The sequence below is a fragment of the Erpetoichthys calabaricus genome, chromosome 3, assembly GCF_900747795.2.
Source record: "Erpetoichthys calabaricus chromosome 3, fErpCal1.3, whole genome shotgun sequence".
Classification (NCBI taxonomy): domain Eukaryota; kingdom Metazoa; phylum Chordata; class Cladistia; order Polypteriformes; family Polypteridae; genus Erpetoichthys; species Erpetoichthys calabaricus.
In genome coordinates, this window is record NC_041396.2 from 113,635,152 (window position 1) to 113,658,443 (window position 23,292).

Below are 23,292 nucleotides of genomic sequence, written 5' to 3' on the forward strand. Positions count from 1 at the left end.
TGGTAATGGAATACTTCTTTGAAATTCTTAATTGGCAGCATGTACATCTTATATAAAGTGCTATAATAAGTGTAAATATTCCACTATTAAAACAAATACTTCCCTTCATTAGGTGAGGCCCAACCTTGTCAGTGCTAATTGTGACAGCTTCTTCATGCTGTGTCTTAAAAGTATAGAATTAATTACACTGAAAGAACAAAGAAGAAAGAGGTGAAAAGGAGTGGAAACCATGGTTACTTTCTTCCATTGTGAAGCATAGGCTCCTCTCCCAATAGTTTATGTTGAAGCATCTTGATTTTCTTTACCCTTGGGACCTGAGCAGCTGCAGAAACAAACTGCTGTGAACAGTGTACATTTCTGGTGAGGAAAATGTCTAATCCCTCAGGCTCTTTCAGAAAAAGAAAAATAAGCTTTATATCCCATTCCAAGGAAACAAATGATAAAAAATGTCACATGGTAATCAAAAGTGGATTAATTAAGTTATTAAAAATATTGGTTGTTAGGTAGGCATTTAACATGTATAATGATTGTAAGGCATACTTGACATTTTAAGCAGTGAAAATGGCCATCAGGGCATGACGTTGTTTAACACTTTTTGTGCTAATACTGTATACTATAGTGTTTAATGAAGTTTTGCAATTATTATTTGACCCATGAAACCTGAATTCTTCATTTTGCCCTACGTTAATGCAGCAGAGTTATACACTATTTTAAAAATCCGTGATATACCACCAATGTGAGGGCAACCTTAAACATTTAAAAAGCTTACACTATGCGCTGGTAAGGGCAGTATTAAAAATGACCAGTAGGTGGCTTTAAAGTCTAAAGTTGTTCTTCCGTAAGAATTAGGTTTGTATGATTAGTGTGCAAAACTGTGCCTGAAGTCTGAATAATAATAATAATAATAATAATAATAATAATAATAATAATAATGTTTAAAATAAAGTCTTATGTTCAAAAAAGGATTATTTTGCAATCTGGTGTTTATTAAAATACAGTATATGTAAAGATGGATAAAGAATGAATCATTTTAACCAATAATGTGCAAATATTAATTATTGTACTTCATCAGATCTAGGAATAAAGCATAATCACAGAACACAAAAGATAAATATTTTAAGATTTTCAAATTGGTATAAAAACAAAGGAAAAACTGGGAAAGGCAATTTATTTTTTATATATTGTTTTTGTGAACTATTTAATGGCTACTCCATTAATAGTAAAGAACCAGAAAAATTGCCCCAAGCATATACAAAAAAAAATGGATATGTTAGTAACAATTCATGATATTTTTCATATACATACGCATTGTATTAATCTTACACCGTATTAAAAAGGCAGTACAATCCATCACTTCACAGTTGACTGTTCATTTTCTAACATAGTAAGACGTAATGTTTTCATTATTTTCAGTTATTTTAGTGGTACGTGAAATGGAATAAAAAAGCTTAAGGAACACATCAATATCCCTTTACTAATACTTCCATACGGTGGCGCAATTGTAGCACTCCTGCGTCGCCATAAGGAGACTAGGGTTGACTTCCTTGGTCCTCAATGCGTGGGTTCCCACCGGGCGATCCTGATTCTTACCACCGTCCAAAGACATGCAGGCTATCTTAACTGGTGACGCTAAATTGGCTTGGGTTTGTTTCTTCCTGTCACACTGGGTTTGGATTCTTCGGTTTTACAGTATCCAGTGATACTGCTTGAGATATGACGTAATGCTTACAGGGAAGGCAGAGACATGACGAACGATTGGACTCCAGAAAGGAAGGGATTCGGACCCTCATATCGCTATATACACAACTTAGAAATAAAAAGAATGAACACAAAAACCAACTGTAGGTGCTTTAAAAATGACTCAGCATTATCAAGTAAAGAAGGAAAGGGAAGTAAAATACAGGTATGTTATAAACCTCCAAACTTAAAACTATTTATTGGTTTGAATGAATGTTAGATTGTTAAAAAAGGGAATCATGCACACTTCAGTTTATTTTAACCGTTTTAGAGCCACGGTACTCAATAAAGAGCTGCACGAGATCTAAAAAGAGAGACTGAAAGGATGGCAACGTCATCCTTTTGCTTTCCTGCTAAGCACATTTCTCAATTTAAACTGTGCTTTACTGTGGCGTTTATTCCTGGCAGAGACTGTTTGCTTGGGTTTACGAAGGGGAATAGCCCTGGTTTGGTAAAGGTCTTCTGTTGTCGCTGGGAAATACCTAGTGCGATTTTCTATTGCTGGAATGAGTAGCCGGCTTTTTGGAAGGATTTGTTCTAATATGACGCCGAAAGGATGCAAAGCAAATCGAATATACTCCGTGCCAATTTAAATATTTCTTTGATTCGTTTGATTTCCTTGAACTGTCTCTGGAACAATGACTTATTGGAATCCCTTATTGACTTTTTGATTACCCATACTTATTAAGGTGCTGTTAAGTCTTTGTTCGACACAATAGAATGAACAGCGAGATCGTTCTAATCGACATTCGCGGTGTTCGGCATTGACATTTATTAAGTAAATCTGCTAATGTTGTTCGTGCAAGAGAGCTCCCTGATCGATATATTAAAAGCGTTTGAATATTATAAAGCTACGTATAAGCTTCAGCAAAAGGAGCTTTCACCCGAAACATGTTTCGTATATGGGCTAATTAACTCTTTCAAAGACTGTGCTTGATTTTAAATCCGTGTCTTAAAATGTCCACTGTTTCACCTATTTGCACTATAATGTCTGTCCATTATAGGTTGCTTCGCACTAACGAAAATAACATGAAGCATCCATTGTATTCACAATCTTTCCAAAGGCGATACTGTAAGGCGGTAAGGTAAAGGCGGTAAGATAGTATTTGCATAAAAGAACGGTGCTGCATATACAGTATATGTTATTTAAGAAGTCTCTTTTCGGAGATAACGAAGGGTTTGGCAGTATGGAGTTAAATGCATTTTTATTTTGCCCATCTGTTTGTCACCTGCAATCCAGTTCATTTTCAGAAGCTTCCAGTTTTCTCAGTGCTTGCAGCCCGTTGTGCCGAATGAAGAATTCATTGCAGCAAGCTTGTGTTTTGATTTTTTTTTTATTCCCGAACAATAATCCCATTGTTTTCGTTCGCTACCTGTCTATTTGGTAAATCAATCTCCTCTTCATTATATTTACGAGTCCTTTCTTTCGTGCTATATCCTCAGTCTCGAGCATTTAAGCAATATGTAGAGCACACATGACCTGCCCCCGCCCCCGGCCCGCCCCTTTACGCGCAAGAGTATCTCAGTCGGCTAAGCGACCTCTCTCTCATTAAGCAAGTCGGCGCTGCTGCTGCTGGTGTTTCTGCTGTGGACGCGCGCGTGTGTGTTTTAGACCGGTATTCAGTGGTACAGATATTTCTTCTGCAGTCTTGTAACTGGATCTCACCATCGTGGTAACCTCTCAGAATTTAAGCCTTGGGATTTATTCTACTGATTGTGCACTAAAGGGAGTAAAACGCCAGCAGTTAACTGGAACGAAACACTACCGACAACGTCAAGTCGATGCCAAGAAAGTTATGGAAAGTGTGTAAAAACTTTAGTCTGGTTTAAGTTACGTTGGAAGATGTTGAAACTTCATTCGGTGTTTTTTGGTCAGATATGGATTGACTATTCTACTTTGTAAGAGAAGGCCGCTACAAGTGCAACTTTTTCTTACTTTTTTAAAAGTGATTCTTTTATATCATTTAACACATTTTGAAAACGACACTGGCAATAAAGTTCCAGAAATTAATCTGAAATATTCTTGAAGTGCTGCTTCAGCATGAGTGGATTTGATATGGAGTCACTATAGCTTTCACTGCGATCTTGAACTCGTGTAATTTTCAGAGAAGTGCATTTATTATACGAGGTTTTAAATTCTACACATCCGTTCTTTTGGAATACAGTCATGAACTTCATCTTGAGCGTAATAAATTTGGTTCTGGCCTTCGTTTTATATTTATCAACGGTAAAGGTAGGGACTTACTTTTAATAATTACAAAAAATTACGAAATTTGTTTGTTATTATTACAACTGTTTTTATTATATGGCTGGTTCATATTAATGTGCCCGACTGCCCTTGTAGTTTGCCTTCGTAGGTCATTCCGAAATATTCACTCTAGAAATCACCTCCCAGATACATATTTTTACACAATCAGGGGTGCTATGCCAAGTTGTCCCCGTGCAGCTTCACCCAATGATTCTGTTTTTCGAAAACATAATATACAAGCATTTGGCCTATATGCCCTTATTTCCAAAGAGGTTTGATCTTTTACTTTTGTAACAGTGGCAACGACCTTCGCGGCGCATAAAACTATGATCATTCTTAAAGGAACAGCGACAGTTTCTAATGTCAAAGAAAAACGGCCACACACGTGAGTGCAATATTTGATTACTGTACCAAATCATGATTTTGTGAAGCATTATGTCCCAGCGTGGCTGCTGTAATCTAAAGAATAAGTAATAAATAGCACATTGTACAGGAGTGAACGTTTTAATTTTCTCAGTTCTAAAATATAAATCTTTGATCCCTGACCCCGTACTCTGCAATTTTTTGGTATTCCATATTCTTAAGTGTACAGGGTTCACATTCCAGACGTTATTCAGACTATACATATATGTATAAATCAAAATACAATAAGGAATCGGAGATTGCACGGAAGCCGGCAGACCATGGAAAGGGTAGAGATACATTTCTAAGTAATGCACTGTATTCATTATTTGACATAGGGTTTAATGACGTACGACCAACAAATTGGGCTCGCAATGGCTTTGCTATAAACTAAGTATTTCCATAGAGACCTGCCATACGAAACAGGCGAATGATGTGAACGGACTGTTAATGATTTTAGTGCTCTCAAAATCGCATAATCCGGTTTCATTTTACATGTGATATTTTAAAATATGAGCTTCTGTACATAGCTCAGATGTGGTAATTAGACGAATATTAGTTGTCAAGTAAAGACATACTATGGGAATAAGCATCCTGACACCCGAACAGAATATACACGTTTTAACGCGTTTCTTTATTACACTGAACCAGCGGAGCAGGCCATCCATAAGGGCTGGTAGGAATGAAAGCCCGGCATAGCTTAAGAAACGGCAGCTGGGAGGTTGCTTTAAGTGCCCCTGAATTTGGATCACTGTCAAGCTGAATGTGTGAGAGGTTTGTCCTTCAGCCTGGTTACTTATGAGAGAAATAAAAAAAAGAGAGGGGGAGGGTTTAGAGGCGTTTTTAGGGAACTCTTTTCGCGCTCTTAAAAGTCTTAAATTCAAAATGGTAAAATAGTCTCTGCACTCAGTCACTAAAAGTTTCGAATTTTATTATAATCTTCTAGTTAACCTTTGTGGTGCTCTGAATCAATTATGATTCTACTTTTTTGTTATACAGTTATAAATTATTAATAATATATGTACAGTATAACTGGAGGCTGTTAAAAGAAATGTGTGAAGTGAGAAAACCGGAGATTGTATTAATTATTTTATTAAGCCGGACTAAGGCGTGACAGCCCTCCTCTATTTCTTACTGACGCTTGAACAATGGGAGAAAAGAGAGGCTTCCAGTTGTATGCGCCTTGTTAAATTCTTCGCCTCTTGAAATAGGACAAGGCGTCAATCTGACTAAATGTTAACGCTTGTATCTTGATGTCCAGCAGTACGTCTCAATAAAATGTTTTAATGGTTTTTAAAGGTACTGCACGAGGTGGCAGGGAGAGAACAATAGGAACCAAGTGGGAATAAAAAAGCTGGAATGTCAGATTTGCAAAATGTTGGGATAACGTAATCGAAATTGCCCATTTTGAAACGAGGTTTACAATTTAACACTATATAATTCACATTTTAATCGTATTGATTTTAGCGCTTAAAGGTGTAAAATGGTCGGGTTTATGATTGTTGAAAATCTCCACTTGTCGCAGGCCTTTCTGATAGTTGTTCGATCGTGTGACATACAGTGCAGTTTGGCGTGTAGGATCGGAAGTGAGATGGCTGAAGTGTAAAGACTCGGTGTCGAGACAGCTGCTGTAAAAACCTTCGTTGCACGTGCACTGATCTTTTCCTTTTTCCCCCTCTCCCCAGAGTGCGTATTTACCTGAGAATGGAGAAAGAAGAACAAATGAAGGTATGTCATTTTTTGTGCAAAAGTGAGGGCTGAAGTAATGCTTGAAGTGCCACACTGGCGTCGTGGGGGTTTCATCCAAAAAGTGGTTTAAGTATAGTGTGAAAAGAATAGGAACGGGGGTGGGGGGAGGAATAGCCAGAGCGAGAGGGGACAGACATATCGAGGGATCCGCATATGCTGCCCTCTTCTGGATGCAAAGCGTATTGATTTCACCTAAGGAAGTTAAAGAGACAGAGAGAGAGAGAGAGAGAGAGAGAGCGAGACTAGCCTCGACTGCTGACAGTTTCAGGCCGAGGGAGCTCTTGCGTGTATTTTTGTTTTGTGAATTTAAAGAAACATAAACGTAGTGGAAAGTAAAAGTGAATTTAATAATATTATACACTGGAGTAATGTCGAATGAACAGTTGTATGGCATTTATCGACTATTCACAATTTAATGAAGGCCTGTCCATACTCTGGCTTGAGACTTTTTTTTAGTATTACCTTTATATGGTGGCACCATAACCGCCTTCCATCACAGGATCATAAATTAAGACTAGCCCCTTACTTTTCTTATAGAAGAAATATTTATTTCAAATCATAGTAATGCCTGAAAATAAAAGAATCAGCCTTTTGTTCAAGAGTTACTGCTCTTTAATTCCTGACAATATGGAGTACTGGACTGCCAGTTTTGCTTGCAGAATTATTCCAGCCTTCTTAATGATTTAACATGTATTTCTTTCACCCAGGCACCTTGTGGATTAGAAAAACATTTATCTTATTGTACATTGTGGGCATCTGCATTTCATAGCCAATTTTTCTTTGTCATTAAGGCCTTATGGCATCCCAACTGTAGAATCACCTGATTTCATAAATCATTTCCAAGTATGCTCTAAGTTATCACTGCTTTAACTTTCAGCAAATTGTACTGTTAACTGTTTCTTTTTCAAATGATATTTGCTTTCAACTAGAGTATTTGATCAGTGAAACCATTTTGTTCTTTATCACAATTTTTCCTTATGTTAATACTAAAATGCCCTTTTATCACAAATACCACCTTGTTTGTCCTAGTACTGATGTCAATAGACATGCCATGTGACTTGGATGAATGCATATTGTTAACATATGTTAGTTCCATTTGCTTGAAGTAAGAGGGTATTTTTGCAACAGAATCCATTATGCAAGGGAAATACTGATGGTTGATTTAAAGATAAAATATTTTTAAACAAAGTGACTGAATATTTTGTAAAGACTCTGCTTTTGCATAATATCATACATGATGTTCCAAACTTTGGATTTTCAGTTCTGATATCAGATATTTCTTACCATATTTACTGCAGCATGATGATTCTTTTGCTCTTTGCTACCTATTCTAGTTGAGAGAATATCCCTTTTTATGTTCATAGTAGTTTTCCCAGGCACACCTATACATACAGTGTGTATATATAGGGTGAACTATTTTTTACAGTTAAATACTATATTGTATATCCTTGTATGTTGCAGAAAGATTTAAAGACTATTAAAAACTAAGAGTAGTACTTTTGAAAAGGAACATTGCTCCACAGTTATTTAAAAAAAATTAAAACAGTTTGTTTAGTTATACAGTATATACCTTAAATGAAACAATTTTATCAACTAGGAGCCCAAACTATGGCCTTAGGTAGTAGGAAGATAAAGCATTCTACATAATAGTTTCTCTTGTTATTGACGTGAATACTAGACTTTGATTTGTAACCAATCAAAATGCAGTAAACATAGGCTTTCAATTTGGTGTTAATTATATTTGACTAATCTAGGGCCCTTTAAAAATTATCACCCTTTTCTCTACCTTTTATAGGCCTATAATTGAAAAGTATAGACATAGTAAGCCGCTTCCCCATATACATTCAGGTAATTTTTATATTTTATTTCTATACATAAATATTTTTACGTTTATTAATTTTTCAGTAGTAGAGGCTATGCATTTAAATGCAAACTTCAAGGTGTAAAAAAGGGATATTTTCTCTATCATGCTTAGCAGCAATTTTATTTTCACTTTCTTCTCAGTTGTTAGAGTAGTATAGCAATTTATTAAGTTACTTGAGTAAATTTTCAGTACTGATACTTCTGCTTTGACATGAACATTTCCAATTTTTATATTGTTTTTGAATCAGGGCATACTTTTTTATTCCCAATCAAACAAAACATTTATTAGCTACCATTAAGACTTTTTTAGTTTTAGTGTATCTCAGTACATGTTATAGTAGTTAACATTTTAAATAGCAGAGCCACAGTGTACAGCAACCTGTTAAAGTGATGAGCTATAATCGGTGTGGTGAAAATTAGAAAAAAACATGATCGATCTTTTTAACAAAATAACAATTTATTCTTGACCAAAGAACCCCATGGAAATCCTTAAAGGGCTGAAAACATTCAAGCAAAATATATTATTTGTAAATAAACATAAGTGGACAATTTTTATATTGCATAAATTAATATCCCTGTAATTTGAACAAATGAGCAACATCTTTAGTATAATTTGATTTCACTTTGTTTTAAAAGTATGTTTCAAACCATGGGTTTTTAAAATAGTAAGGACTGAAATGTTAAATTTGAGCACTTATTTCCATATTGAGCTATATTATCTTCTTTATGTTTATTTACAGTTATACAGTTTTTGGAAGTCTTTGAGAGGAGCTACTGTCGAACGATAGAGACATTAGTAGACATCTTCCAGGAGTATCCTGATGAAGTAGAGTACATTTTCAAGCCTTCTTGTGTACCACTTATGAGATGTGCAGGGTGCTGTAATGATGAAAGTTTAGAGTGTGTTCCCACAGAAACATATAATGTAACTATGCAGGTAAGGAACTGAATTGTACCTGAAATATGTTGAAGGGCACTTTTGTAACATTTTTTATATTTAATAGTCTCAGTTTGACCCACTTAGAGTCCATTAAATTCCCGATCTTTTGTCTCTTTTTGACTTGCCTTTTTTATTTTGTTAAAATAATCATTGTCATAAATCAAAAATATCATATCTGAAAAGCTACTGTTGTACAGTATGATGTAAGAAGCATCTATTTTGTAGGCTGGTCCTTTTGATTTTTTTTTTTTTTTTAATATTTGAACTAATAGTTGCTTTTTAGACTGTGTTAAGTTCAAAATGTGCGTCATTGAAAATGATTTCTTTATTTTAGTGCTTAATCAGAAAGATAATAAAGTAATAGAGCTCTCAATCTGTGTGGGAGTGTCAATTTCAAGTGCCCAAAAATATGTTGTGATACTTAATTAGCATCAATAGTTCTTTAGTTTTTATTTATTTCTTATTTTTGGACTTATGAAGCATTCTGATTTTTTTTTATTTAGGTAATGAGAATGAAATTCAAACATGGTCAACATGTCAGTGAAATGAGTTTCACAGAACACAGTAGATGTGAATGCAGGTAAAAATCCTTACAAGCAGCTAACCTTAAATAGCTTCTGGATTTGTGTTGTGGAGTAAAAATTGGTGACACGTAATGATCTATATTATTGGTATTTTACAGACCAAAGCAAGATGTCAGAGAGAAAAAAGAAAAGTAAGTGAAAGTTTGTTAAGAAGTTGTCTTGTGTTTGTGTGTGCCCTTGTGTGTTGTTGTTATTTAACATGATCTTTGTTCATACTAGTATTTTAACATTCCTTGTCCAAAGCTAGGAAATACCTTATGTGAAACAAGAAAAGAACTTTTCAATACAGATTGCATTCAATAAACAGAATAACCCTTTGAGGTAACTTGGAATAAACACAGCTCTCTCATAGCTTAGTCTACTCTGCAATAAATGAAACAGTAATGTCGTTTAATAGGTCACTTATTAAAAATTAAGAGGATAGCAAAGTAAAATTAACAAAGTTAGCCTCCACTATGTACCCTAGTCAAAATCCTCTTTGATTTTACTTACAATTTTTGCAACTCCCAGCCATGCTAAACATTGACTGGTAAGTGTGGTTCCACCACCTCTCAGAAGAGGTCTTCCTCTTCAGTGGAGAGGCTTTGTATCCAACTACTTTAACTCTACTCCATGCATACTGCATTTCACTTCATCATAATTGGGAGCAGTTTTTAATTTGATATTTTGCTTTAATATCTGCACATTAATTTGTATTATTAATTTTATGTTGGCTAATGAAGTCTTCAGTCTGTAATGATTATAGGATGTTATTTTTTATAGATTCATTTAGTGATAATTGAGAGATGTGTTATTATTTCTCACAAAACTGGATATAAATTTTACCAAGCTTAAATTTTGAAATGGACAATAAAACTGTCAATAAAATAAATATCATTTTTAATCTCTTCTCAGAGGTTGTCATTACTGCATGGCACACAACTAATTCTTCACCTGCCTGTTCTCATAATTTACTTTGATTTCTTTCATCAATCAGTATTAACCTACCATAAGTATTTTGTTCAGTGCTGTGCTTTTTTTTGCAGTCTTTGCCTGGCGTCTCAATGTTTTGCTCTTTAAGACTAAATTGCTCAAATTTATAATGAATGTCTTTCTTATGCACACTGTATACAATATTGAACATGTATAATGCAGCATCATTATTCACACTAGCTGGTAAGCAAAACTGTGCGAGGCTACAGGTTATCCATAGTCCTGACAATAAAAAATGTAGTTATGTATCCCTAATTTATTTATGAAAAAATGCACAGAAAATACAGCACTGAGAGAAATATTTTTTATTAAATGAGTAACACTGCTTACTACCATTAAAATATACTGTCATGTACACTGCAGCAGTTTCAATCAAAAGCTTCTGATGGATTGTTGATCTTTACTTTCAAATTCAAATTTGCTAATCTGTTCATAGCTAAGATAACTCCTTTAGATTTTGTAGCATAGCTGAAAAGTAGAAAAAGAATAGTAGTATAGTTTGGTATGTTTTTATGTTTTTGAATGCTTAAATAGTAATTAGTAGATGCAGTATGTGGTATCATATTAATGTTACGCTGTGAGGTGCATTTTTTATTAATGACATTCTGTTATTTAACAAATATAAATAGAGATTTCTGTCTAACAAGTTTTTATAATCCATAGACTAGATGAATATGTTACATGTATCAATACATTTTATTTTGATATTTAAAATACATGTCCTAAAGTAATACAATAATAATTACCAACCAAATGTAAAACACCATACACTTAGGATTTGTTTAATTAGGATTAAAGAGTAAAAATATCTGTTTTTTCAAGTAAGAAATTTATTTTTTTCAATCTACTTGAAATTCTAATTTATTGGTTACCTGTAAAAGTAGTGCTGAAATGTAAGAACAATTTTGTGGTATAAGAGGTTTATCAAAAGAACTGTCTGTCAATAAACTATAAAATGCAGTATATTTCAGTATGTACAAAAAAATGATGTTATGGAGTGATAGAGATATATGGCACCTGTTTATCAACACTATTATTTGTTTACTTGTACTTATATACAGTATAAGAATGTTTCTGATTATTATGAGGATTTAGTTTTTAAAGACAGGGATCTGATAATAGTCTTATTTTCTGAAAAAAATGTAACAGCAATATCTTGCAGAGGTTTAATGGCATAAACCAATTAAAGAGACATGCTCCATTTCAATTTTTCATTTGAAAGCAAAGTAAACCATTTTGTCAGTTTAATATTTAGATGGTAATTTATTTCATATTTTATTTAATTCAGAGAAGCAAATGAATGTTATAAATATTCTGAAGAATGTTTGAGTTCTACATTTAATTTGGTAGCTTACATGCATATTATATGTGCCATTTTTATGAGATCAAAGCTTTGTACACCATAATCAGAGATCATATGTAAGATTTTTAGAATATTGCTTTTCAAGAGGAATTAAAAATAACAAAATTCAGGTAGTATTGGGCATGTAGAACCATACATTGGTTTAGAATTTACAGAAACAGACAACTCTAAAAAGTGTATTTTGTAAATACAAGCCAGTTTTATGAACTGCTGCATATCATTTGATTGGTTTCTTTGTTCACATACTATTTAAAAATGTGGAGGTCTGCAAAAATACTAAATGTATAAAGTTTCTTTGAGAGGGATTCATTATGAAGAGTGATAAATACAATAACAGTTCATTTAAAACACATATCCTGCAGTGTGCATTTAATGCATCTGAATTATCTCCTGCAGTTCATTATGTCAGTGCGTCGCTTATGAAGCAGTGGAGACACTGAGAAGTTGTGTGATATTTTATCAAAGCTGAAGAAGAGTATTATTTTAAATCAAATTCCTAGCCATGGTAGCAGCCTATGGACCAAGATGAAAACAAAATGGTGCATTTAAATATTCTAATAGTTAAGCCTTGCATCACCCATGATTGTAGCAGGCACTGCACATTCAGCAGATAATGTGGTTAAAAAAAAAACAAAAAGAAAAAAAGCAAAAGGGAATTGCAGTAAGGAAATAAATGTAACTAATGAACCTATAATATAATCGTTATTATAGTGACAGTAGCATAATTCAGAATTGCACGTTTGTAGACATTTTGTTTGCCATAATTAAAAACATGATGCATGTTAGTAATTTCAAAAGCAACTGCTTTTTATAAGTGTCCCTTTTGTTTGTGTAATACGCTAATTTGAAACCATTCCTGAACTAGAATTAAAATGAAGTGGAAAAATGATTGGAGTTTTGTTTTTTGAGCATTTTGTACGTGGAGATTAAAGGAATACTCCACCGAAAATTTTTTTTTTTTAATATGTTACTTACCTCATGCAGTTTGTAGTGGTAGCATTGAAAAAAAATTAATGTCAAGTTTTCATGGTGAAAAGGCATAATGAAGACTCAAACTGAACAATAGTGACCAATTCTGCACAAAACTCAGTGTAAAAGATAAACAAGAAAAGCACATTCCCACAATACTGTGCATTTGAATTGAAGTGTTCTTAGTTCTGACTTCTGAGTCTTCCAGAATTTTAACTATAAATAGTATTTTAAGAAAAATGGATGTATTTTGCACATTCTGAGAATATTAATGGATAATGGACATGTGGATTACATGACATGAGTTAGGTGCAAATTTTATTTTTTTCCCCCCACGGATTTTTTTTTTTTGGCATTGTTTGCTATTGACCAACTCTAGACACCATTGGGCCCCGTTCAATTTGAATCAATTTGAATGCCTTTTTACATAAAAACATGAGATTAATTTTTGTTTTTCCAGTTACCACTACAACCTGCATGGGGTAAGCAACATATATAATATAAGTTTTTGGGGTGGAGTTTTCCTTTAAGAAGTGATAAAATTCCATGCTAAAATGTGACAAATCATTTGCAGCAAACATTTAGTTTTAGTCTCTAGCTTCATGCTCTTTATTCTGTGACAAGGGTAGGAGGAAAATTCAAATAGCTAACTGCCTCTCTCATACATTGTAGATGTTTTGGGTTTTTTGTTTTACAGAAAATTCAAGAAAAGCAAAGGCAAAGTTCTTAAACGAAAGAGAAAGAAAAGCAAAGACAAAAATCCCAGCTCGTATGTCAGCTGTGCATATTCAATGCCACAATTGCACTTGAGCATTTTACTCCTGGTTGTTAAGTTAATTTGGGAGGAGGTTATTTATTTCATATGATTTTCTTTGTGATTTGGCATGAGGCTTAGATGTTTGATTAGAAAAAGAAATCCAATAGGTGTGTTGTACTTAATTCCTAAAATGAATGTGAATAATGGCACTGCCAGGGACACTTGTTTCTTTTAAACTTGATTAAAACACTGATTGCAATAACCTGTTACATGTAATTCTGCTGATATGTGCATTTTCTTATGTTTGAGCAAAATTAATAACTTTGTGTTCAGAATCCAGAAATATTTGTTGATCTTGTTTTCAAAGATGTTCTATTTTTGAGAAGTCTGTTCTCAATGCAGAATTAAATTTATGTCCAGGACTCTTTATAGTTTCAAATGCCATACGATTTACTTGCAAAGGGCATATATGATACGTAAGGCATATGTAATATAAAGAATTGATCCAGTTAACACACAGTTATTCTAAATTCCCCCTTAATTAGCTTTAAAATATTTTTCTGTACAAATCTGTAGTGATACAGTTACTTGGCCATTCTAAATATGAATACATATTTTATAAAAAGATTCTCAGTCATGAAAGTTTTGTTGTTTTTTTTTTTTGCTTTTTTTAATGTTATGTAATACATCAGTTTCAGCATTCTTCTCCATGGTTATAGCTACGTCACTCATCCACTTACAACATTGCCATTGATCAACTCATAACTTTATAAAATACAACATTAATTTCTTCCAATCATTCATATTCTGAACTTAACATATTACATTAGACATTACAGATGCATGGAGCCTATTCTGGAAGTATTAAGCACAAGGTAGGAACCAACCCTGGAAGGGGTGCTAGTCCATCACACTCAAGCTGAGCCAATTTAGTGTATACTGACTTGAATGTGTGCTAGAAGTGGGAGAAAAGTACGTAGTAAAAAATGGTGGAAACACTATATACAGGTAGTTCCCAGGCTAGGACATAAGCAAAGAACTCTGGAGCAGTGATGCCACAGTAGCCATTACACTTTGTGATGGTCCAAAGCCCTATTAAAATAAAAACATGAACATACGCTGAATCCACATTCTATTAAGTATTCAATACTTTCAGGGCTAGGGGGAAATTATACTGCAGAGTCTTTTATGACGAGTGTCTGTCAGGATTTTGTAAATAAAATTTCTTTGCTTGTTTGAAGTTGTTCACATTAGAGATGTGACAGTTAGAGAGAACGAGACAGTTAGTGAACGGTTTTCAGGTCTTGCCAGTTGTTTTAATTGGTAAGCTTAGGGTGTTGACTGGCTTGATCTCATCTTTTGTGTATGTGCGTGTGTTTGTGTGTGTTTTTTTTTTTCTCTTCATTGTAAGCCATTATACTGTTATGCAGAGGCATATCCACCACAGGTAGTTTAAGGCTGAAAACTGATTTTTTTTTTCCCACTAGACAGACCTCTAGATGAGGTTAAAGTTACATTTTTTTTAAACATGGATTTTTTAGTATTGTTCTATTAGAACCAGTTATGTGAAGCACCTGGGCACCCAGATGACATATGTGGAACAGTGTAATTCCTTTAGTGTGGCTGTAGGCCTTTCATTGGTCATAACTGTTGCCCTTCTTATCTGAATACTTAGTTTTGGATGGCACCTTATGCTGAACATTTACATCATGTTTTCTCACTTTAATTTTAATCAACTTTATTGTTTACTGTACTTGTACAATGTATGTCCTTAATTGGTTCATTTCAGTAGGTGTACTTAAATTTTTCCATTTGCCACATGGTGTTTTTCTGAGGAGCTATCAGTGCCTGTGAGGCTGTCTGAAAATGGCTAATTAAACCTCAGTCTGTATAAAGAGTACCTTAAATTAATCCAGTTGGATACATTGTTCAATTGTTCAATCTTAAGACAGCTACAGTATTTACTTCAACACCAATTTAGTTGTTTCATGGCAAAGGAGGAGAATAAATATGGAATCTTTTTTGTTTATATTTGCTCTTTGTGTATGATAAGGTATAGAATTTTGATTTTACATTGAAATCGCACAGTACTTTGTGTTCATCTGTAGCAAACATACTCAGTTAAATATACTAAGTTTACAAACTGTAGCACATTAAAATGTGAAATTTGACAGATAATTGGATTTCTCAAATATAGATTTATAGACAGACCAAGTCTATTTAACAAATGCATTTGATTTTTTATGTTTTTTATTTAATTTTTATTCTCTTACTGGCATTGCATATCTGCTACATACACGCATTTCTTATAGCATTAATACACAAGCTTCTTAAAGTAAAGTTAACATAAAAATATTTGGTAGGTTTAGTTAGTAGATAATCTCTCCATAATTTCAGCACATAAACTTTCCTGCATCCAGGTTTTTCATCATATGTTGATCACATGTAGTATTTTCCTAGGATGAACTTTTATGATTTTTCTCAAATTCCTCTTCAGCCATTGTATAACAAAGCCCTTTTTAGCTGTGATTATGAACAATATTTTATTTAAAACCAGATTTCTAATTTGTGTAAAATGTTTGTTTTTTAATAAAGGCACTTGAGAAAACTAATACAATTCTAATAGAAAAACTGTAACTTTCAGAACATGTAGTAATGTACTGATTTGATTCTGATTGTGAAAAAATGCAATAAAAACAGTGCATGTTTAAACTTCTGATATGTTGTGTTTTATTTAAAGTTTTTTTAACAAGTGGTTTTGAGGCATCCATTTATTTAACATTGTTCTTATAATATGAAATTGAAAAGTCAAGCATATTGAACATATATTAGTTGCAAACAGTCTGCAGGTATTAAAATCGGAATGAGTGTAGATGTGTGTGAGCGTGCCCTGCAATGGACTAGTGCCCCATTTAGTGTTGGTTTCCACCTGTTCTCAGGAGACCATTTCCTTTCCTTGGACTGGATAGGTAGGTCAGAAAATAGATGTTTTTCTTTTTGTTAATCCAGAGATGTAATTCAGACTTCAATACATTTCATACAACCGAGACTTATTTAAAATGCTCTGTTTAAAAGGGAATGGCATGATGGTGTAAAAGTTAGCATCAACACCTCACAGGATTTGAACCTTGGTTCAGTTCCTGACTACAGTTAAGGTGTGCAAATGGGAGTCTTTAATCAACTTCAAAGTACATGTTGTTTAAGTTGTTTGGGAAAATTTGTTTAACCGAGTGTCAAGGTGTGTGCCTGTGTAAATGTGTTCCCTATAGTGACTTAATATCTCATCCAGAGCTGTTTGTTGTCAGGTCATATGGCTCCCAGGAAAAATGAGTTCAGAAAATAAATGGGTGCATAAATCTGTTAATTAGTGTAGGTTCTGAAAAGTTGACCACCAAGAATATGCGACTGAAATGACTAAAAAAGTACATTATTGGAAACAATATTTCTCAAACATAGGTCCATAGATCTTTTCAACAGAAAATGTAAACCAATAGGTTGTAATCTGCAAAATTTATCAGAGGAAGAAAATGGTTTGTTCTCTCAGGTGAAATATATAAAAAACACACAATAAATAAAAATACACAAACCCAAATTGTATTTGCCATCAAGCATAAAGATATTCTAGAGAATTAAAAAAGACAATAAAAAGCAAGAGATTGTTGCGGAGAAAACTTTTTTTTTTGTGAAAATGAAAGATTGACTTTCATTATGTAATTGAAAGTAAGAACTATTTTCAGTCATTTCTCTTGCTATAAATGTTAAACTTTGCCTCCAGTATATTTTAGGTTGTATTGTTGAACACTCTTTACTGTATTTGTGAACTCACATTCTCAAACTTTGCTTTCACTGTGAAAAAGCCTATATATGGAAATGGTGATCAAGTTTTCATTGGTCAAAAATAAAATCAAACAGACAAGTGCCATTCATTTTGGTTTATGCCATTGCTTTGTTAACCTCTTCATTTAACACTTGAAAAACATGTTCTGTGTGCTTCCCGCTCTCCAAAAAACAGGTGTGCTTATTGTTCCCGGGATATTGCATGTGTTGTTTCTTTCTTTCTGCTAAAGCGCTGTAGCTTAGAACTCTTTTTCCTGTTTTTTGCCTTTTTGCAGCCACTGTGAGCCTTGTTCAGAGAGAAGAAAACACTTGTTTGTACAGGATCCACACACCTGTAAATGTTCCTGCAAATTCACACAGTTGCGTTGCAAGTCCAAGCAGCTTGAGTTAAACGAAAGAACTTGCAGGTTTGTTTTTTTAATAACAAACAAGGAAATATCAACAGAAATTTATTAAAAAGGCTTGCATCTTGCTGACATTTTACATGTCTTTGTTTTAGATTTTGCTTTGCTTTTTATATGGGATAGAAGCTATAAAATCGTGGCTCTGCATTGTCTTCATTAACAAACATAACTGTCCTTTAGCTTGTTTAGTGGGCATTCACAGCCTGTTAAATTCTCACAATATGCAAAAGCTTGCCTGACCCTGTTGCTTGCTTTGTAAGGTCATTTCCTCTCTAATTTTCAAGTTCACAGGTGTAAACAAAATTATAAATCATTTGGCATAGATCATTTTAAAATCTGCATAAAGTCGTGTATAAGCTACTACTGTACCTGTGATTTTTATTTTGCTTGAAATCTCTAACTTATATAACTTATTTTGCTGCAATACCTTAAAATGAATAGCCTTGATATGGTGTCATTAAGACATTTTTGCCAGCAGTTACATTTTATATGGTAGTATCTAGGATTTTTTTATTGCCTCATTTTTATTAACATTGTACATGACAAATAAAGGCACAGTTGCACCCTTTCATTATCATAACAGAGCTAATTTCCATACATTTATCATTTACTTTCCACATTTTGCTTTCAAAAGCATATGTATCATGTCAAAATTTAGAAATATCTTAAAATAAAAAAACTGGGTGCATTAATTCTTGGGTTCCCTTGGTTTTGTCTTTCTGGCATTTGTAAAAATTTTCAGTGAGGATTTGATATTCACTGTATTGTGTACATTAAGGGTATTCAGGTTATAAATGTATTTTGTTTATAGAACAAATGGAAAATTTGTGGTGTCTTTTATTAATCTAAGTAACACAGCAGCAGTTCTGTGATATAAAATGGAGAATGTTTTTAAATAAAAAAAAATCATAGAATTGACAAAAAGTATTTGGGTGTCATTTGGTGGTGTTGAACTCTTTGAAGATGTTTAATTGCTACTTGCATTATATTTGTATGAATATTTAACTGTTGAATAGTTTTAGTTTTCAAAAGACAACCACGTGCACTGCAGGTGTGCATTTTTAGACAGCCAGATGATTATTTGTGTTGTAACTGAAAAGACTAATTAACCTTTTTAATTTGATATTACAGATGTGAAAGGCCGAGATGATTAGAAGACAATACAGCGGCATAAAGATGAAGGAAACAGAGCACAGCACTTTGAATTCATTTTTTAACCAGAACATTCCCAGGAAAATTAGAAGTACCACATATATTTTTAAAACATAAATATACATATATATATATTTATATATATATATATATATATATATAAATATATATATAGATCTATATAACATATAAATAAAAACAATGAATTCTTCTGCTGCTATGAAATTTCTGGGATTCAAAAACATATGTGTATAAACACATATATAAATATTTAAAAAGACCTTTTTTCACTGGATGCAATTGGTCTGCTGTGGATTTTGTATTGTGAACTGAAGTATCTGGAGTAAAAAAAAAAGTTAACAGAGAAAAAAATAGAACTCAACCCTACTGAGTGCCTCAAGACATTTCCAGAATGTTCACTTCAAGACAGATGGCTGCTTTTGTATGGAAATTAAAAATATACCAAAAGGACAAATGTCAAAAGGTCCAAAGGAAGAGTGAATACGGAATGTTTATTATTTTTTATGTTCCACTTTCATCATTGTACTGGAAGTAGGATTCCTGGACTACTTTAAGAAGAGTTTAGCTACTAATAGTAAATAGGACTGAATTTTAAAGGGATATTAATTATGGCTGTATACTTACACACGTGTGTATTTGTACATGCATTGTATGCGTATACATAAACATGTGCAGAGAGAGATTTAAAAATGACTTGATTCCACATTGTGATAAGTGCCAGTTGCGTATGCTTAATTGATCTGTTTGTCCTTCCAAAGAAAAATATTGCACACTGTTCTAGTGTCAAACACATCCTTGATGCCAGAACAGTGTGCAGCATTTTATGATATATATACAGCAACCAAGTAATTTATAGTTTGTTTTTTTTCTTCCTCAGTATTCAGTGTGTATATATTTAATTGCATCTTATTTATACGCAGTGTTAAAAGGTTATGTGCTTGTTATTTGAGGTAAAACTAAGAGCTATATCAATCACCCCCCATCCAAGTTCAATGACTGATTCTTTTATTTTCCTATTTCTTGAAAAAGTAACAAATTACACTTAAACATTCCAAAACAATGTTTTGTGTTATGACCTCCTCTTAAACATATCTTTTAAGTTTTAAGTTAAGGAAAAAGACAAACAAGACAATATATACATAGCCCATTTTTAACTGCTGTTGTGAATATTGTCTTCCTCATTGTACAGTCTGAAAATAATGTTGCACAAGCTTGGTAAAATTGTACAAAAGTTCAAACTGAGAAATCACCTACTACCTACTAATGGCTTCTTTCTGTTTAACCAGACGACTACACTTTTCACTGTGGGCAGTGCATGTTACCCCAATTTTGTGTATAATTACAGATATTAGATTGCATTGTTTCTTATGAAACTTAAAAAATGCAATTGGTATTAAGTTAAAAGGCTTTCTGTAACTATTTTGTGCAGCCACGGTTTTAGTATATTTTGTCACATTAATATATTTATTGATGCGCAACACCGGTCATTTTTAAATATTAACAAGTTGTTTAGTACGTGTAAAATATTTTAGCAAATATATTTATTTTTAAACACATAAATTGTTTTTTATTATTATTAAAGAAATGTCTTTTTTTATTGTCGCGATTTGTGGTTTTAATTTGAGATTGTGTCTTTATCTAGTAAAAAAAAAAAAAGCTGAAATGTCTTGTACATCAAAACCATTATGAACTGATTATGATACACTGAAACATTCTCAGTGTTGATTATCAAAGCAAAAAGGTGAAAATCACCTTTATAAAACCTTTATGAAACTCTCATTACTTTAAAGTTTTTGATATATAGCTCATTTTCCAAATACAGTGTCAATTTGGGTATTGTTTCTTTCTTGTCTGATCTACTTTAACAATTTGGTTAAAGAATGTTTCACAAACCCATGTGTGACTTTCTCAATCCACTATTATTGTTTGGTAAATATACAATGTCTTGATAAAACAAACCATAGTATTGGGAAGTATGACATTTTAAAGAATGAATTAGTTATAAAAAAAAAATCCTAACTTACCCTTTCAAATTTCTCTTGGGTTGTTCATAAGATAAGCACACGGTTTCAAAAAGCAATGCAATTTCCATATTTGGTGGTTTTAAAATCACCGTGGATATTTTTCCTTTGACTGGTGTGTCTGTATCTACCAAAGAAACATTTTCATATGTTTACGGCCAAAATCATGTAGACTATACTCGTCACACGCTTAAGGCATATTAAAAGTACTAACCTAATTAATACTTTTAAGTATTTTCTGGTGAGTCCTGTGGCTGTACACTCAAAAATGTTGTGTTAATTTGGAGCAAAAATAATTTATTCTGTAAATATTTTAATATAATTTAGATGAAGGAAAAGTGAAACTGCACCAGTCTCAGTGAAGAGATGTGGTCCCTTCAGCTGATGAAATGTGTGATATTTGTTGTTTGTCACAATGTGTATTTCAAAAGAAAGAAAAGGAGGTTGCATGCATACCATACATACCATACTAAAAAAGCTTTTCAAACAGAAAATGCGAATTTCAAAATATAGAAGGATTATGCTTTTACCTACTCTTGTTATTTTTTAAATTAAAAACTATATGGTGTGTTTAAAATATCACAATTATTTCAAGGGGGTTATAAGTTAAGTCCTATTAAAGACAGAGTTGCACAGCATTTAGTTCTTGTACTGAATTGTATTGAAAATATGACTGCTTCCTTTAAAACACTGTCATAATCGCCTGCATGTCAATTATACCTAACAGTAAACAGAAAGCAGGTACTCAAAAGTACCATGTAATAATGAAAAATAAAACAAGTTATACGTTTCCTCCATTATTACTCTGCAGTATGTTTTCCGATTATATTGAAAGGTTAACTTCGCAGTTCATACCGTAGTTATCTTTTTATATTTTTAATATGTCACTAAGCCACCAATTTAACAAATTGATTTTAATGTAAACTACTGTATACATATCAATGCAGAAAAATATTGATTACTATTTATGTTTATTTTTTGCTTAATGGCACAGTAGTGTAGTGGTAAAAATGTTTCGAGTGGGTTTCTCCCCGTTTTTTTGTTTTTTTTTTTTTGGTGTGCCTCCTATGATATGATGTATAAAAGATCAATCCAGTCCCTGACTGGTACCCAGTACTACTAAGACGGTTTTTAGTTTCTACATCCATGATTTCAATAATATGAATATGGGTAAAGATGATGTATTATTTATTTATGTATTTATTTATTTATTTATTTTACGGCAATATTAGTACATGTTTATCCAGCACTTTCAGCATAACAAAATGGCATAATCAGATAATTATTTCAAATGTAAGCATAGGAATGGTATTTGTGAAACAAAAGCGAGTATCAAAATTTTAGTTGCCATTGATAAATACTGAAATTTCCATTTGTAGAGCAGTCATGTGTCTGGTGTTGCAAATGACAGGATATTTGTTGAAAATTTAGAAATTGAATGATTTGATTGAATCTTCGTTATAGTTCAGGGAATTTTAGTCTGTATTCCAAAATAGTGTTAATGGTGTGAGTGTTGTTTCTTTTTCCAGAATATAGGGTTAAACTCATTATGTAAAGCTTCTCTTCATGATTATGTTATGGAGTGCCTCTTTCATATTATTGGGGTTTAACCATTAAAGTAAAAGGAGTATAGATGCAGACAAAAAAGGGAGACCTTCTGCAATAATGCTTCACAATGGTGAATGAAGAATCATTCCAGAAGCTGTGGGTGATGAGGTGTACCTCAGGTTTGGGGCCATAGTACATTTCGAGGTATGTCATACCTGGAAAGAAAATAAAATATATAAGAAGCATTTGGCAAAATGTAATTTCTGTATTCTTTGTCCTTTATTGTAATGGACGTTTATGTATTGACAGTCATTTAATTTTATATATCCATCCATCCATCCATCCATTTGCCAACCCGCTGAATCCGAACACAGGGTCACGGGGGTCTGCTGGAGCCAATCCCAGCCAACACAGGGCGCAAGGCAGGGGACCAATCCCGGGCAGGGCGCCAACCCACCGCAGGATACACACACAAACACCCACACACCAAGCACACACTAGGGCCAATCTAGAATCGCCAATTGACCTAACCTGCATGTCTTTGGACTGTGGGAGGAAACCGGAGCGCCCGGAGGAAACCCACGCAGACACGGGCAGAACATAATTTTATATATATATATATAATATATATATATATATATATATATATATATATATATATATATATATATATATATATGTGTGTGTATTTTTTTTTTTTAAAGAGGAATTAGTTGTGACCGAGT

General features: G+C 33.2%; 1 protein-coding gene across 4 annotated transcripts; it reads left to right on the forward strand.

Annotated features, from left to right (window-relative positions):
- The first annotated feature begins 1,702 nt into the window (after window positions 1-1,702).
- Window positions 1,703-21,814, forward strand: LOC114648314 (vascular endothelial growth factor A-like). Of its 4 annotated transcripts, XM_028797290.2 has the most exons (8): window positions 3,306-3,970; window positions 6,073-6,115; window positions 8,740-8,936; window positions 9,443-9,519; window positions 9,622-9,654; window positions 13,525-13,596; window positions 17,697-17,828; window positions 18,957-21,814. In XM_028797290.2, the coding sequence occupies exons 1-8, from the start codon at window positions 3,905-3,907 to the stop codon at window positions 18,973-18,975; spliced, it is 639 nt and encodes a 212-aa protein (XP_028653123.1). In that variant the 5' UTR covers window positions 3,306-3,904; the 3' UTR covers window positions 18,976-21,814. The 4 variants fall into 4 exon arrangements, with proteins under 4 accessions (XP_051780187.1, XP_051780186.1, XP_028653123.1 ...); XM_051924227.1 differs by lacking the exons at window positions 3,306-3,970; window positions 13,525-13,596 and adding an exon at window positions 1,703-1,903; XM_028797288.2 differs by lacking the exon at window positions 13,525-13,596.
- The last annotated feature ends 1,478 nt before the right edge of the window (window positions 21,815-23,292 follow it).